This window comes from Melanerpes formicivorus, unplaced genomic scaffold (assembly GCF_026170545.1).
Source record: "Melanerpes formicivorus ecotype bairdi unplaced genomic scaffold, bMelFor1.0.p_v2 SCAF_109, whole genome shotgun sequence".
Taxonomy (NCBI): Eukaryota; Metazoa; Chordata; class Aves; order Piciformes; family Picidae; genus Melanerpes; species Melanerpes formicivorus.
In genome coordinates, this window is record NW_027142461.1 from 1,367,628 (window position 1) to 1,380,953 (window position 13,326).

General features: G+C 43.9%; 1 protein-coding gene across 2 annotated transcripts in view; it reads right to left on the reverse strand.

Annotated features, from left to right (window-relative positions):
• Positions 1-389: 389 nt before the first annotated feature.
• ADTRP (androgen dependent TFPI regulating protein) overlaps positions 390-13,326 on the reverse strand; it is a 36,310-nt gene continuing 23,373 nt past the window's right edge. For both annotated transcript variants that reach the window (XM_068166876.1, XM_068166875.1), the window contains 3 exons: positions 12,817-12,932; positions 9,365-9,516; positions 390-1,279 (listed from right to left, as the gene is read on the reverse strand). In XM_068166876.1, coding sequence (XP_068022977.1) covers positions 1,236-1,279; positions 9,365-9,516; positions 12,817-12,932 — 312 coding nt within the window. In that variant the 3' untranslated portion in view covers positions 390-1,235. The remainder of the gene's footprint in view (positions 1,280-9,364; positions 9,517-12,816; positions 12,933-13,326) is intronic.

A 13,326-nucleotide genomic window follows, 5' to 3' on the forward strand; every position in this document is an offset into this window, starting at 1 on the left:
GTGTTATGTAGGTAAACTAGGAGTTATTGAATACATGCACGTCTTTCGTTGAGTTAACTTAGTTTGTAGTCTAGCCCTAGTGTGTTAACTTTCCAGACTAGAATTTTATCAGGTGCTTAACATGTGAGAACAACCACCTTATGTATACACTTTTAATTTCCTATTGCCCCCAGGCAGCTTACAATGTGTTTCGTTTTCACTAAGCTCCAGCGGCATTCGAACGATGAAAATAACAGCGCAGTGAACTGCCTGCACAGCAGCTCTAAGCCAGGGGTTTTGGCAACGAAGACGTTTAAGTGCTGCAACTAGTTTCAAATCCTCATTTAAATGCAAGGCTAATAACAGAGATCTTTCTTTTTCACACTGACCATTAAGGAACACTTAGGCTGTTGTTGGTTTTGCCTGTTTATTGCAGTTTGGAAAGCAGATCTCCGGTGTTTTAGATGTTAACAAGATGTTGAGGCTAATAACAGAAATCAGCTATATTGAGCAAGATTAGTAAACATGTGAATGGAGTGTAATTATATGGCAGGCAGCTTTATGTTAAACAGTGCTTTAAATTAACATGCTTTCTGTCAAAGCAATCATACAGTCAGTATAATTAGGTTACTTTTGCTGCAAGATTAACTGAAACCAAGAAAAAGGAAGAAAGCATTGCATTTACATTTCCTGTTAGAATGGAGGGGAGATATGATGCATATTAATATTCTAGCATGTTTCTCGTTAGAAGCACTTGGCTTCGTGGTGAACTCTCTGAGCAGACACTCCTAATTACAATCCTTGTTAGCCCAATTTGTTATCTAGCTAGCTTGGAAGTCACAGCGCTGTTAAAATTCCCCCTCCTCTTAATATTTTCCAGACTTGACGAAGGGCAATCCAAACATGAGCTGGCTTGCACTCACCAGTCTTCTACAAAGTGGTGCCAAGCTCATGGGGGAGTTCATTTACCAGTGGCGAGTTTTAACCATGGGCATATCCTCGCGTAGCTTGTGCAAGAGATGAGAAATCTGTGTAAACAGATGAAGACAGTTTTCTTATTTATAGTGGTTGCTGAGTTATCATGTAGGAGGCGAACATTTCATATCTTCCATCAGTTTTCCATATGTCTCATGACATAATGGCTTCACCAGAAGCTGCAATGCATTGGAGGAAGGTTTTATCACAGCCGCATTTATTTTCCTCTCCTTCGTGGCTTCAGCATCCATGGAGAGATTGTTTGGCTTGAAGAAGAAGATTCACTTGCCCTTCTGCCTGTAGTCCAGCACTACAATCGAATCACCTGTTTGGAGGCAAAGGAGGAAGGATTATTGGATATAAGGGTGCAACAGAGAAATCCTCTCACAGACCCAAGCATGCTGTCGGGAAGAAGGTATGAAGCTGGCTCCTGCTTCCTGATTTCCCTGAGGAACCAAACCCATCTGGGAGTGGGAGTAAGCTCTGAGTGCATGGTTTGGGCCATCTGCTAGTGCTGAAGCACTGCAGAAGTCGAATGAGTCTGGGATGTCCCAAGCAAGTGAAAGTTTACATGACTGCTAAGGGATGATTTGAAATCTACCGTGGGCCACATCCTTTGAGAGTAATGGGGCTTTGCTAGTGGGAAGAAGTATTCACCACCAAACAAACCTGGTTTGGTGTAAGAATGTGTGAAGAGCTTTTAAAATAAAGCTTGTTTGGAAGGGCAGCAGATGATTAACCCCCACAGCTAAGATATTTGGAGCATCACATGGCTGGCCAGGACAGCACAGAATCTACTGAAGACCCACAGCTTTCTGAAGCATGGGCTAGAGACCATGGGTCACCAAGTGTGGCAGTAACTGAATAGATTTGGGTACCTTGTCTCAGCCTCTCTTTTTCTCTGCTGCTGATCACTTGCTCACAGAGAACCCAAGGTGCCTTCCTTTCTGTAGACCTCAGAAGCCCTGAAACGCTAATTGCTGTATTTTATTTTTCTCCAGCTTGCAATTGACCTAATATGGAGCAAAAGTCTCTCATTTCTTCCTTCCCAAAAGGTCCTGTAAATATTCTGTACTGATCAAACAGGTATTTTAATGATGGGGTGGAAGAACTCCACCAAAACCCCCCTAACCTATTAGGCCAGAGGCAGCATATTACGAAACACCTGTTGTGCATGGCCTCCAGTGACAAGATCGTAAGCCCCGGGTTGCCAGAGCTTCCGATCCGGTCTGTCTCCAATGGATCATCAGATAAACTTGTCAGCAAGAGCAGGGCATGTGACAGATGGTCTAGGTTTCCTTTAAATAGCTGAACTCCTCGACTTGAGGGGTAAACTGCACCTTGGGCAAGGGACAAATATGAAGGGTATAAATATGCCATCACAGGTTTGTGGCACAACTAGGATGAATGGATGAGATAAAAGTAAATATCCTATTTAGTTTGCGAACCGGGTTGTAAATCCCCTTAGATTTGAGCCCCATTCATCAGTGGCAACATAGTGAAATTGTGGCTCTATTATTTGTCCACTGAAAGAAATAGACAGACCCTGGACTCTTCTGCTTTGTTTTTGAAGACAAGATAGCCTCAGGTTGCACCAGGGGAGGTTTAGATTGGGTTTTAGAAGAATTCATTTTTTTGCTGAAAGGGTTCTGAAACACTGGAACAGCCTCCCCAGGGAGGTTGTTGAATCAGCATCCCTGGAGGGTTTTAAGAAATGCAGAGATGCAGTGCTGAGCGACATGGTTTAGCACCAGACTTGGTGGAGTTAGACAGTGGTTGGGCTCAGTGATCTTAGAAGTCTTTTACAACCTAAACAATTCTATGATTTTTAAATGAAGAATATCTTCTGGAATGGAGGCTCAGTTTAAAAGCCCCTCCTGGATGCAGTAATAACAAAGGGTGAAACCTGTGTGTGGATTAATAGTTACCTGCAGAACAAGCATTTTAACACTCATAAACCTGTACCAGTTCAATGGTAGAATGACTTAATACCCCACACAGATGCCCTCTGCATCCCTTTATTTGCCACTCGGGTTTCTGCTCTCTCAAACAGCTGCTCAGAAGAATGACAGCACTGAGAATTTGATCATATTCTAGGATGGTTTTTATCACAGAGATTCTTGTGCTGTCACACAGGCTGGATTTCCCAGTAGCTGACTTTAAGGTATTAAGGGAGCTTGCTTGGTTTCACAAGTGTGTAAAGACAAAAACGAAACCCAGGGAAAACCATGGTTCTGAAACACACTTCTGGAAAACCTGTTTAATGCAAAAGTACTTGATAAAGAGAAATATTAAGGATTGCTGCCTAACTTCAGCTCAGCCTTAGGTGAATACATTTCAGCAATGTCTTCAAAAGATATCCAAGAACTCATGGAAGATGTGGAGGAATACATCCATCTGCGCATGAGGAGGTTCCTCCACTGTAAGTGTGACATTCTTCCTGAGTGCAACAGCTCTTATTCTTCTTGTACTGCCTTACCCCTTGCTTTAGAGTACTTCTAATGCTGGATTTAATTCCCCGGTATTCCTCAGCTGGCTGCTGACCAAAGCTTTCCCTTCTGGAGGACAGCAAGCATCCAGGCATGGATCTGTTGGATCCAGCCAGCCTTGCTTTCTGCCCCATTTCTTTCCCAAAGGACAGTTCCATCAGCTGATAATGAACACTTCTCTGGACTCAGCAGAGGCCTTGTGACTGCAAAATCTTGCAAGTGGTTTGCCTGTTATGACTCGTCAGGATTTTCAGTCACAGGTGGAACAGGTAGCTGTTGCTAGCTATAGTTCCTATCCACCTGCATTTCAAAGTTTTGAAACTAAGCAGATGATAAATGGTTTTGGTTTTTTTCAGGTGTCTTAGATGGAAGGCCAATGAATCTGCTCCATCTAGCTTCAAATACTGATGCCAGAGAAGAGACATCACCTGAAATGTCTGATGTGGAGAACTTTGACCTGGATTTCTTCTGAGGATTTGAATGTCTCACCAGGAGCAAAACCTGAGGAAAATCTGCTTTTGAGCATTCTATTTTTGTTGGTCAAAGTAACAGGAGCTCAGGGCTCAGTTGCCTCCATGATGTTTGCTACCCATTGGCAATGGCTTCACTTTCAGTACTTGGACACTGCAGCCAAATTGACGGCTGAGGTAAATTTATGGAAGTGAAAGAATCAGCCCATTGTTTCCAATTATCCTCTTTGGAGTTTTGGTATTGCTCAACGTTGTCTAGTACTCTAGAAACTCTGGGATTTGCAAAAAGACACCAAAAAAAAAAAGAAAAAGCCATTACTGGTACTATTTTCTGTGCCTCTGTGGCTGTGCAGCTGGGTTGCCTTAGTTACCACCAATCCAACTGTGCAAGGCAAAGGAGAGACACAGGAGAGATAATACATTTTTAAAGGCTCCAATACTGTATGAAACAGTTTGTCTGTAAATAATAAAACAAATTTAGGGGCTGGCATCTTTTTGGTTGCTCTGAAAAGGGAAAACAAGGTTGTATTATTTGACAACCTGCATTTTCCAGCTCTCAGAAATGATCTTGCATCTTTTTGGTCTCTGCCATGCAGATGTTTCAGGTGTTGGAACTGAGTATACCTGTAAGGGTGAAAAGAAGTAAATGTTTGTCCATCTCTGGACTCCTCAGCATAGGAAAACCTGTTGAAGTGGGTCCAGAGAAGGGCCACAAAAATTATCAGAAGGCTGGAACACCTCTGCTATGAAGAAAGGCTGAGAGAGTTGGTGTTATTCAGCCTGGAGAAGGCTCCAGAGAGAACTTATTGCAGCTTATATAGGGGGCCTATATGAATGACAGACTTTCTGGCAGAGCCTGTTACAACAGGGTGAGGGGCAACTCTTTTAAACTAAGAGTGGATATTAGATTAGAGAGACATTTTTTACAGTAAGAGTAATGGAATATTAGCACAGGCTGACCAGAGAGATGGTGAGTGCCCCATTCCTGGGAACATTTACCATCAGGTTGGCTGGGGCTCTAAGCACCTAGTTGAAGATGTCCCTGCTGACTGCAGAGGAGTTGGACTAGGTGATCTCCAAAGGTCCCTTCCATCCCAAAACGTGCTATGATTCTGTGATTTATGTGGCTGGTTTTAGGAAAGGTGAAGCTATAAGAGGACAGGGAAGGAAGCTCCTATGAAACAAGGTATGCTGTAGTTCATTTGCAGTTTAGAGTCTGCAGACTGTAAGACCAGAAAGAAACCAGCCTTGCTTCCCATGTGGAGCTGTTTGTTGATCACTTCTTGTGCCTTCAAATAAACACAACTTCTCTGGGCACAAACTCAGCAAGTGGAAAAAGTTCCGCTGGGGCCTTTCCCTTCGGGGTGCAGCAGCTCAGGCAGGGCTGCCTTGGCAGATGCCACCAGCATCAGAACCATCAGGTCTAATTGTTTGGTTGCTAGAGGTGTTATTGTAGAAGGAGTTTCTAGATGCGCCTATAGGAACTCAGTGGACAACTGCATTACTCTGAAACTCAAGCTATGCCTTTAGGGCACTGAGCAGGAAACAAGAGTGAGGGCAGAATTATCCTTCCATGTTCATTCTCTTTTGGGGGAAGAAGGAAATGGGCAGAGTGGAAGATACGGAGCGATGAGGAGGTCTGTCCTCTTTTACCACAGATTGTTTCACTTTGTGTGTAGTTTTTGGTGGTGGTGGTGTTTGGTTTTGTCTGGTTGGTGATGGGTTTTTTTACTGCAGGGTTATTTTAACTGCATCTTCTTCCTGATTGTAATGTGAAAGTGAGACAAGAAAGAGTAGGATGACAAAGAGTATGTGGAGGCATTTTTGCTGCATGAACAAAGGTAAGCTGGAATTGAGTCTTCATTCAGTTTGCAGCTCATTTTACTCTGGCAATTCTTAGCCAAAGATTTGTCTCAGTCAGGAACACATTAAGATTCTGATATGCTGTAATTTGGAATAGCTTCCTTTTGGCTGTGTTCCAATGCTTACTGGGACCTTGTTATCAATATCAGCTTAAGGAAGTCTCATCCCTCTCTTGGGTGTAGTAGGAAGGAGTGAGGGGTGGTGGGCAAGAGCTTATGGAGAAGTTGTTGCTGCCAAAGCCCCCATATTATCAAATTGGAACCTCAGATACCACAGAAGTGCAGCTATTCGAGTGCAGCTTGCAGCTTCTTTTATCAGTGTTCAGGGAATGCTGCCAGCCCTGGGGGTGATGAGCTGAGGATGTATATGAAGTAGCAAGAGTTTGCACAAATACAAGGACCTGTAACATGTGTGTCCTGCACGTGGATGAAACCACCATGCAATTATGGCCAGGATTTTATGGCCCCTTTGCAAAATATCAAGGGCATGGAGAGGCAGGCCCACCACACATAGGAGACATTCATGGATTGCAAAAGAACACCAGATATTGATGGAGGATATGATTTATGCTGTGTTTATAGTTATTCTCTGTGGTTAACATCATAAGAAGGACATAGAACTGTTGGAGTGAGTGCAAATGAGGGCCACAAGGATGATGGAAGGCCTGGAACACCTCTGTTATGCAGATAGGCTGAGGGAGCTGGAGTCAGCTGGAGTTCAGCCTGGAGAAGACTCTGGGAGGGTATTATAGCTGCCTTCCAGTACTTGAAGAGAGCCTACAGGAAGGCTGGAGAGGGACTTTTTGTAAGGGTGGCTAGTGACAGAACTAGGGAAAATGGTTTTAAGCTGAGAGAGAGGAAATTTAGACTGGATGTTAGCATCTCTTCTTCAGTACAAGCATGGAATAGGTTGCCCAGTGTGGTTGTGAATGTCCCCTCCCTGGAGGTATTTAAGGCCAGGCTGGATGAAGCCCTGGGCAACCAAGTCTAGTTGAGAGGTGTCCCTGTCTATGGCAGGGGAGTTGGAGTAGATGATCTCTGAGGTGCCTTCCAACCTATGCCCTTCTATGATTCATGCTATCACAGCTGGGGATGACTGTCAGCCTTTCTGTGTGCACAGAAAACAAAGTTGAGTGCTTGCATCAGTTTCTTAGAGATCTTTTATACTCACTTAAGACATGTTAATTTATTTAGTGCTTATAGCTGTTCAAAACACATACTTTTTGCTGTTAATTTGATCTCTGCTTGGCATGACCTTTTGTCCCATTAATTATCACCTTGGAAATCAAATTACTTTAATTCTGATTATCTCCAATTATGCATCAGGCGTACTCTAAGCCTGAAATGACTAATGTGTAATCAGTGATGGAAAAATCCAATGCCTAGGTGTATCAGAAATCAGATCTCTTATAACAACCTCTACTGCCTTATAGTGATGTGGCCTTTGATTAGTAATAGTTATTAATGGTAACCACTATTTATATTTACATTTATATAATGTCTCTTAAACCAGAGCTCCTGCAGCAAGGCTGCAGATCTGTTTTCATTTACCAGCAATCCTCAACTCGTATCATGTTTATGCAAGAAGAGAGTTCATCCAACATTTCCAAACATGGAGATGTAGTGCAAGCATCTTATTTGCAAAAGCATCAAGCGGTGAAGTTGGTTATTCAGCACATTTGAAAGTCAATCTTTTGCTTTTAGGTAGCTGAACACTGATGGTGAGAGACTAGCTACAGACACCCTACTCTGGCTTGACAGGCATGTGAGACTTCACAAAAAGGATCAGGCATCAAATGTTCGCTGAGAACTGAGGGAGGTTATCTCCTTTCTTTCAGAGGTGTTTTTGCAGAGTTTAGTCTTTCATCAAAAAGCTAGTGTAAGAAATTGCAACTGTTCCTGTATTTGTCCTAAATAACTATACATGTTTTCCTGACAGAAACACTTTCATCCCCAAAAACTTAATCTTGAGTGAAAAAGAGAGGGAATCACAAGGTGAAAGGATGATGATGATGATAATAATACTCTCCCTTGCCAAACCCCCAAAGGTGCTTCATCAGTTTTCTCTTTCTTCTACCTGTGGACTGTGTCCTCCTAAATGCCTTTTAGTTTTGGTTTGGTTTTCTGACTACCCATTTGTGTAAGAAAACTGCCTTTCATTTTCTTTCAACCACTACTGATTCTACTGCTACCAAGGCAGAAGGGGGATGTTCTGAAAGTATCACAGAGTGGTGGAAGTTAGAAGAGACCTCTGGAGATGATCCAGTCCAACCCCACTACTAAAGTGGGGTCACCCAGAGCAGGTTTTCCAGATGATTGTGTCTGGGTGGGTTTGGAATCTCTCCAGAGCAGGTGAGTCCATAACCTCCCTGGGCAGCTTCTTTCAGTGCTCCATCACTCTCAAAGTAATGACATTTTACATTATGTTAAGGTGAAACTTCCTGTGTTCCAGTTTGTGCCCTTTTGATATTGATAAGATCCCCTCTCAGTCTGCTCCACACTAAACATCCCCACTCTGTTCTCTCTCTCTGTTCTACCTCTACTCCTGAGAGCTGTTCCAGTCCTCTTATCACCTTTGTAGCCTCCACTGAACTCTTTCTCTTAAACTGGGGAGCCCAGAACTAGACAGAATACTCAAGATATGGCCTCACTAGGGCAGAGTAGAGAGGGAGGTGAACCTCCCTCAACCTCCTGGTCACTCTCTTCTTAATGCACTCCAGGATAGCACTGGCCTGCTTGAACACAAGGGTACATTGCTGGCTGGTGAATTTGTCCACCAGGACTCCCAAGTCCTTATCCTCAGAGCTGCTTTACAGGACGTCAGCCCCTAGCCAGTACTGGTGCAGGGAATTATTCCTCCCCAGGTTTAGGACTCTATACTTGCCCTTGCTGAACTTTGTTAGGTTCCTCTTGCCCAACATTCCAGCTTGACCAATTCCTTCTGAATGGCAGCACAGCCTTATGGTGTGCTAGCCACTTCTCCCCATTTTGTATCATCACCAAGCTTGCTGAGGGTCCATTCCATCCAGGTGCACTTCTCAGTGGTTTTAGGATTTTCTGAAGTGCTGTTTGACTCACAGAGCTGCCCTGATGCTTGCACCCAAATATCCTAATGTCTTCCTATGCCTTGTCAGTAAACAGTTGTCTGACAAACAACACAATGCAGGAGTAAGAATTTTAGCTAGTGAGATTTGGCTTTTCTGAACCCTTGTTTGAGCATGATTGTTCTGTTAAGAGGTGCATCTTGAACCGTATTAGAGAAAGCTGGTCCAGACATTGATCAGGTAGGATTGGAATTCTTGCTCAAATTCATTCTGTTTAGTAAACTGGTTAGGACCTGGCAGTCTCCATCAGACATTCAAATAGAATAGAATAGAGTAAACCAGGTTGGAAGATGCCTTCAAGATCATCGCGGCCAACCTATCATCCAACACCACCTAATCAACTAACCCATGCAACCAAGCACCAATGCCACCCTGCAGTGTCCGAGGGCTTGTTTTGTCTCCCCACCTGCCCAGGCAATTACAGGAATACATTTCAAATTGTTTTTCAAATGGTTAGAAATGAAAAAACCACAACTTGGACTGACCCCATATCATCCGGTTGAGGAACTCCCCGAAGTTGTAGAAAGAGACGATGACGGCAAGGCTACCGGCGAAAAAGGCTGCCAGCCCGGCTGGGTTGAAGAGAGCAAAGAGAGGATATACCCACTCTCCTGTTACAGAATAAATCCACAGCACCCTGGCCAAGGGGAAGAAATGACCTTTGGTTAGGACTACTCAGTTAGGAGAACCACTTCACAATTTCTAACTCGTGAAGGGCCACCTTATCAAAATAATCTTGCCACAGAGAAAATCAGTTCAGCTGCTGGCTACAGCTCCTCAGCATTTGGGCTATTTGCTGTGAAGCACACTTAAGCCGCTGCTAAATTAGATGGGTTTCAGTGCAGGTTGAAATGCACACAATGTTCTGCTCTCACCCCAGTGGCACTGGCTATTAACAGCAGTATAATCACAGCAAAATAGCAAAATGCTCAGAAATAAGGACGTGCACTTGGCTTGCCTAAGTGAAGCTTAGTCAAATGAGCTCTCACATATATGTTTGCTCTTCAGTTAAAACACCTTTTCAGCCCCTATCTAGATATTGAGAGTCTGTGCTCTTTTCTCACTATCTTTATTCTGCAACTGTTGACTGCTGCTTTGGAGAGTAGAAAGAAGTTTTCAGGAAGCAAGAGGGCAAGGGAAATTTTCCAGCACAGATCTAAAAGAGATGAGGGGAAGAGGTATGTGGCAAACAGATGTAGCTGCTTTGCTCCTTTGTGCCAGAACCAGTTGAAAAACATTATTTGGAAAAGAGAAGGAAAAGGAAGACTATGAACATGGCTTCTTTTTTTACACTAAAGTCCTGTCTTTCTGCCTTTTCTTCTCTCAAAACCCAGCTTCATCTTAAAAAGCACTGGCACAGGTTGAGAGCTGGTAGATGCTCCATCCCTGAAAACATTCCAGGTCAAGTTGAACACAGCTCTGAGCAACCTGATCTAGTTGAAAATGTCCCTGATCAGTGCATGGAGGTTGGACTAAATAACCTTGAAAGGTCCCTTCCAACCCAAAACATTCTATGATTCCACAGTTTTATAGTGGCTATCAGTTCCCTAATAGCATTTGCATTTACAGCTTACAAGAGTAGTTGGTAGCAAATGCCTGGACTGAAGAAGACAAAAATATATTAAGTATAGTGAAAATTACATTTTAATGGGTTTTATATGTGTGTGTGCATGTGTATATATACATAGGTGTGGATGTACTGGATGTGTAAACAATATAAAAAGAAGGGGATATGTCTCTAGCACTTGTTATGAGGATATGCCATTCTACCTGTGGGCAGCACTTGCTTAAAAAGAGCCTTTGGGTTCAAAGAGACCCAAAAGAATGAACTCTTGGTTAAATTCCACCCCATGTGAGGAGCATGCCAACTGCTAACATGGGAATGCAGTCCCAGTCTCTCTGATGGCAACCAGCCTGCCACCTTACACTGAGCATCACGCCTCAAAGAGAAGGGGCAAACAGGCTGCAGCTGTGTTATGAAACTGAGGAATGGAGAGTGAGAAGGGACCTGAACTTTATATGCTTTGCTATGCTCACTGCTATGCTTTGCAGTTTTGTAGTGTATGAATTGCTTTTCCCTTTAAACTTTCCATTTCTTTCCAATCCATTTGTGTGAGCATTACTCTTTTGCCCCTTTTGGAGCAATGAGCAATCTGTCCTGCTCTGAACTAGGACAGATCTCCAGGCTGCAGCACCACCAGTAAACTCTGTACACTTGTCAAGATTTCAGTGCATAGGCTATAAAATTTTTCAGTTAGTTGAAAGGTGTCAGCTGTGGTTGCAAGACACCATGACAAGAAGGCAAACAGAAAGCAGACAGTAGGTTGCTTGCTACCTCAGGAAGAGAGAAAGCAACAGTACTGAAATCCTAGTATCTTTTATCCCATTATCAGGGTCCTAGGACACAGTGCCTAAGCACTTTAAGGGACCATCTTCTGCTCAGGACCATGTAACCTCAGAGAAGACACTGGGAGAGTTTGAATTTGTTGATGTTTGTGTTGATCTTCATCCTTTGGTGAAGACTGAGGTCCTGGCATGAGCTGTGTCTCCTGTAGGGTGAAATTGCTCAGCTGATAGGGGCTTAAGGCAAAAGCATGGAACACATGACTGCAACAGTTGCCTCAGAGCCGTCTGGTCTCAAAGACAGCAAAACCCAAATGCTGTCAAAAGACAAGCAGAACAAAGGTGGCATTAAGCAACTGGGTGAACCAGAACATAGAAAAGGAATTTAGGAAGTCGTGGTTGTAATCCTCTTAGACTCTGGGCTGGATTAGTATAAATGGCTCCTAACTTGGTTACCTAATGTAGCAGTGAAGGCCACTGCTTCCACAGCTACTCTAAGGGGCTTCAAGTCACAAAGCATTTAATCTGTGCAGTTTATTTTTCCTCCCAGATTTTTATTTGGTGGGCTAAAAGTGGTCTGTAGCTGGGAGTGAGAACTGGAAGGATGGGTTCCTGCATAGTCCCCATGACTTTTCACAATCTTTGCATGGGGGTAAGTGACCTCTCCGGTGACTAGTTGTTCTGCATCCTTCACCCTAGGGCCAGGGTGTTTCCTGAGCTCTGGAAAGTGGTATCATAGCATGCACTGAAACTGTATGGACCCATTCCTGAGCAGAATCTCAATGTAAGGCATCCTCAGAGCGGTTTGAAGTGTTGACTGCTGCCCATAGGTGGATGGAGCAGGCTATGCCTTCAGATCCTTGCATTACAGCCAAGATGCAATGAGCAGGAGCAGATGCAAACCCAGCTCCAGGAGTGCATGACACATGCCAAGAAGGTGGGTGGATGGCTATGGTCTGGTGTGGGCCGGTTAGATACAGTTTATTCTCTCAGGATCACCCTCCAACAGGTGGTACATTGCTGGGAGTGTAGGCAGTGTCCACCGGTGGAGTAGGAGGTGGCACTGGGGCAGATGCCTCTCTTCTACCCATGAGTTTGCACCTGGCTCTGAGTATCATTTTCTAGCTCAAGCTTCTAAACCCAGCCATGTGTCCCTGCCAAATACCAAACTGAGATTTACCCCTCTTCTGTCTCATGACCCCCAGACCTTTGAGATTTAGTGGGTTTGCAGTGAGCAAGACAGCAAGTGGAGAGAAATTTGGTGGTATTGACAGAAACAAAATCTCCAGCCTGTCAGAAATAACTTAAAATACCCTGAAAATGATGGCAATTTAGTTGCTTTTCTGTAAGTGGCCTTAAAAGAGCAGGAGATAATATGCACGGTCTCAGGACTTGTATTGTGTTTGAAGAAACATGCTCTGCCTGTCACTGGAAATAGTTTTCATGGGTCACAGCTGAAATTCAAATGACTCCTCCACAGAACAGAGTGCTGCCTCCCATGTACCTGGGTAGGAAGTTAAATCTAAGCACAGTCTTTTGGCCTTGTTTTAGTAGAACCCTTGAAGAACACTGTTTTAAAGCATGCAATTCTTACCAACTGATATATAGGAAAGCGACAAATCCTAATAGGATCAATCCCTTCTTCTTTGCTGGGTAGCGGTGAGGTATAGCAAGGATTTCCAGGACAGCAAATGGCAATACAGCTGTGTGCTGAGGACAAAAAGAGAATCCATCACTGACAGGTCACAGTGCCTCACCATTGGTCACTGAATATCACAGAATCATAGAATTGTTAGGGTTGGAAGGGAGCTCAAGGATCATCTAGTTCAAATCCCCCTGCCATGGGCAGGGACACCTCACACTAGATCAGCTTGCTCAGACCCACATCCAGCCTGGCCTTAAAAACCCTCCAGGGATAGGGCTTCCACCACCTCCCTGGGCAACCTGTTTCATTGTCTCATCACCCTCATTGTGAAGGACTTCTTCCCAACATCCAATCTGAATCTACCCATTTCTAGTTTTGTTCCATTCCCCCTAGACCTATCACTCCCTGACACCCTAAAAAGTCCCTCCCCAGCTTTCTTGTAGGCCCCCTTCAGATACT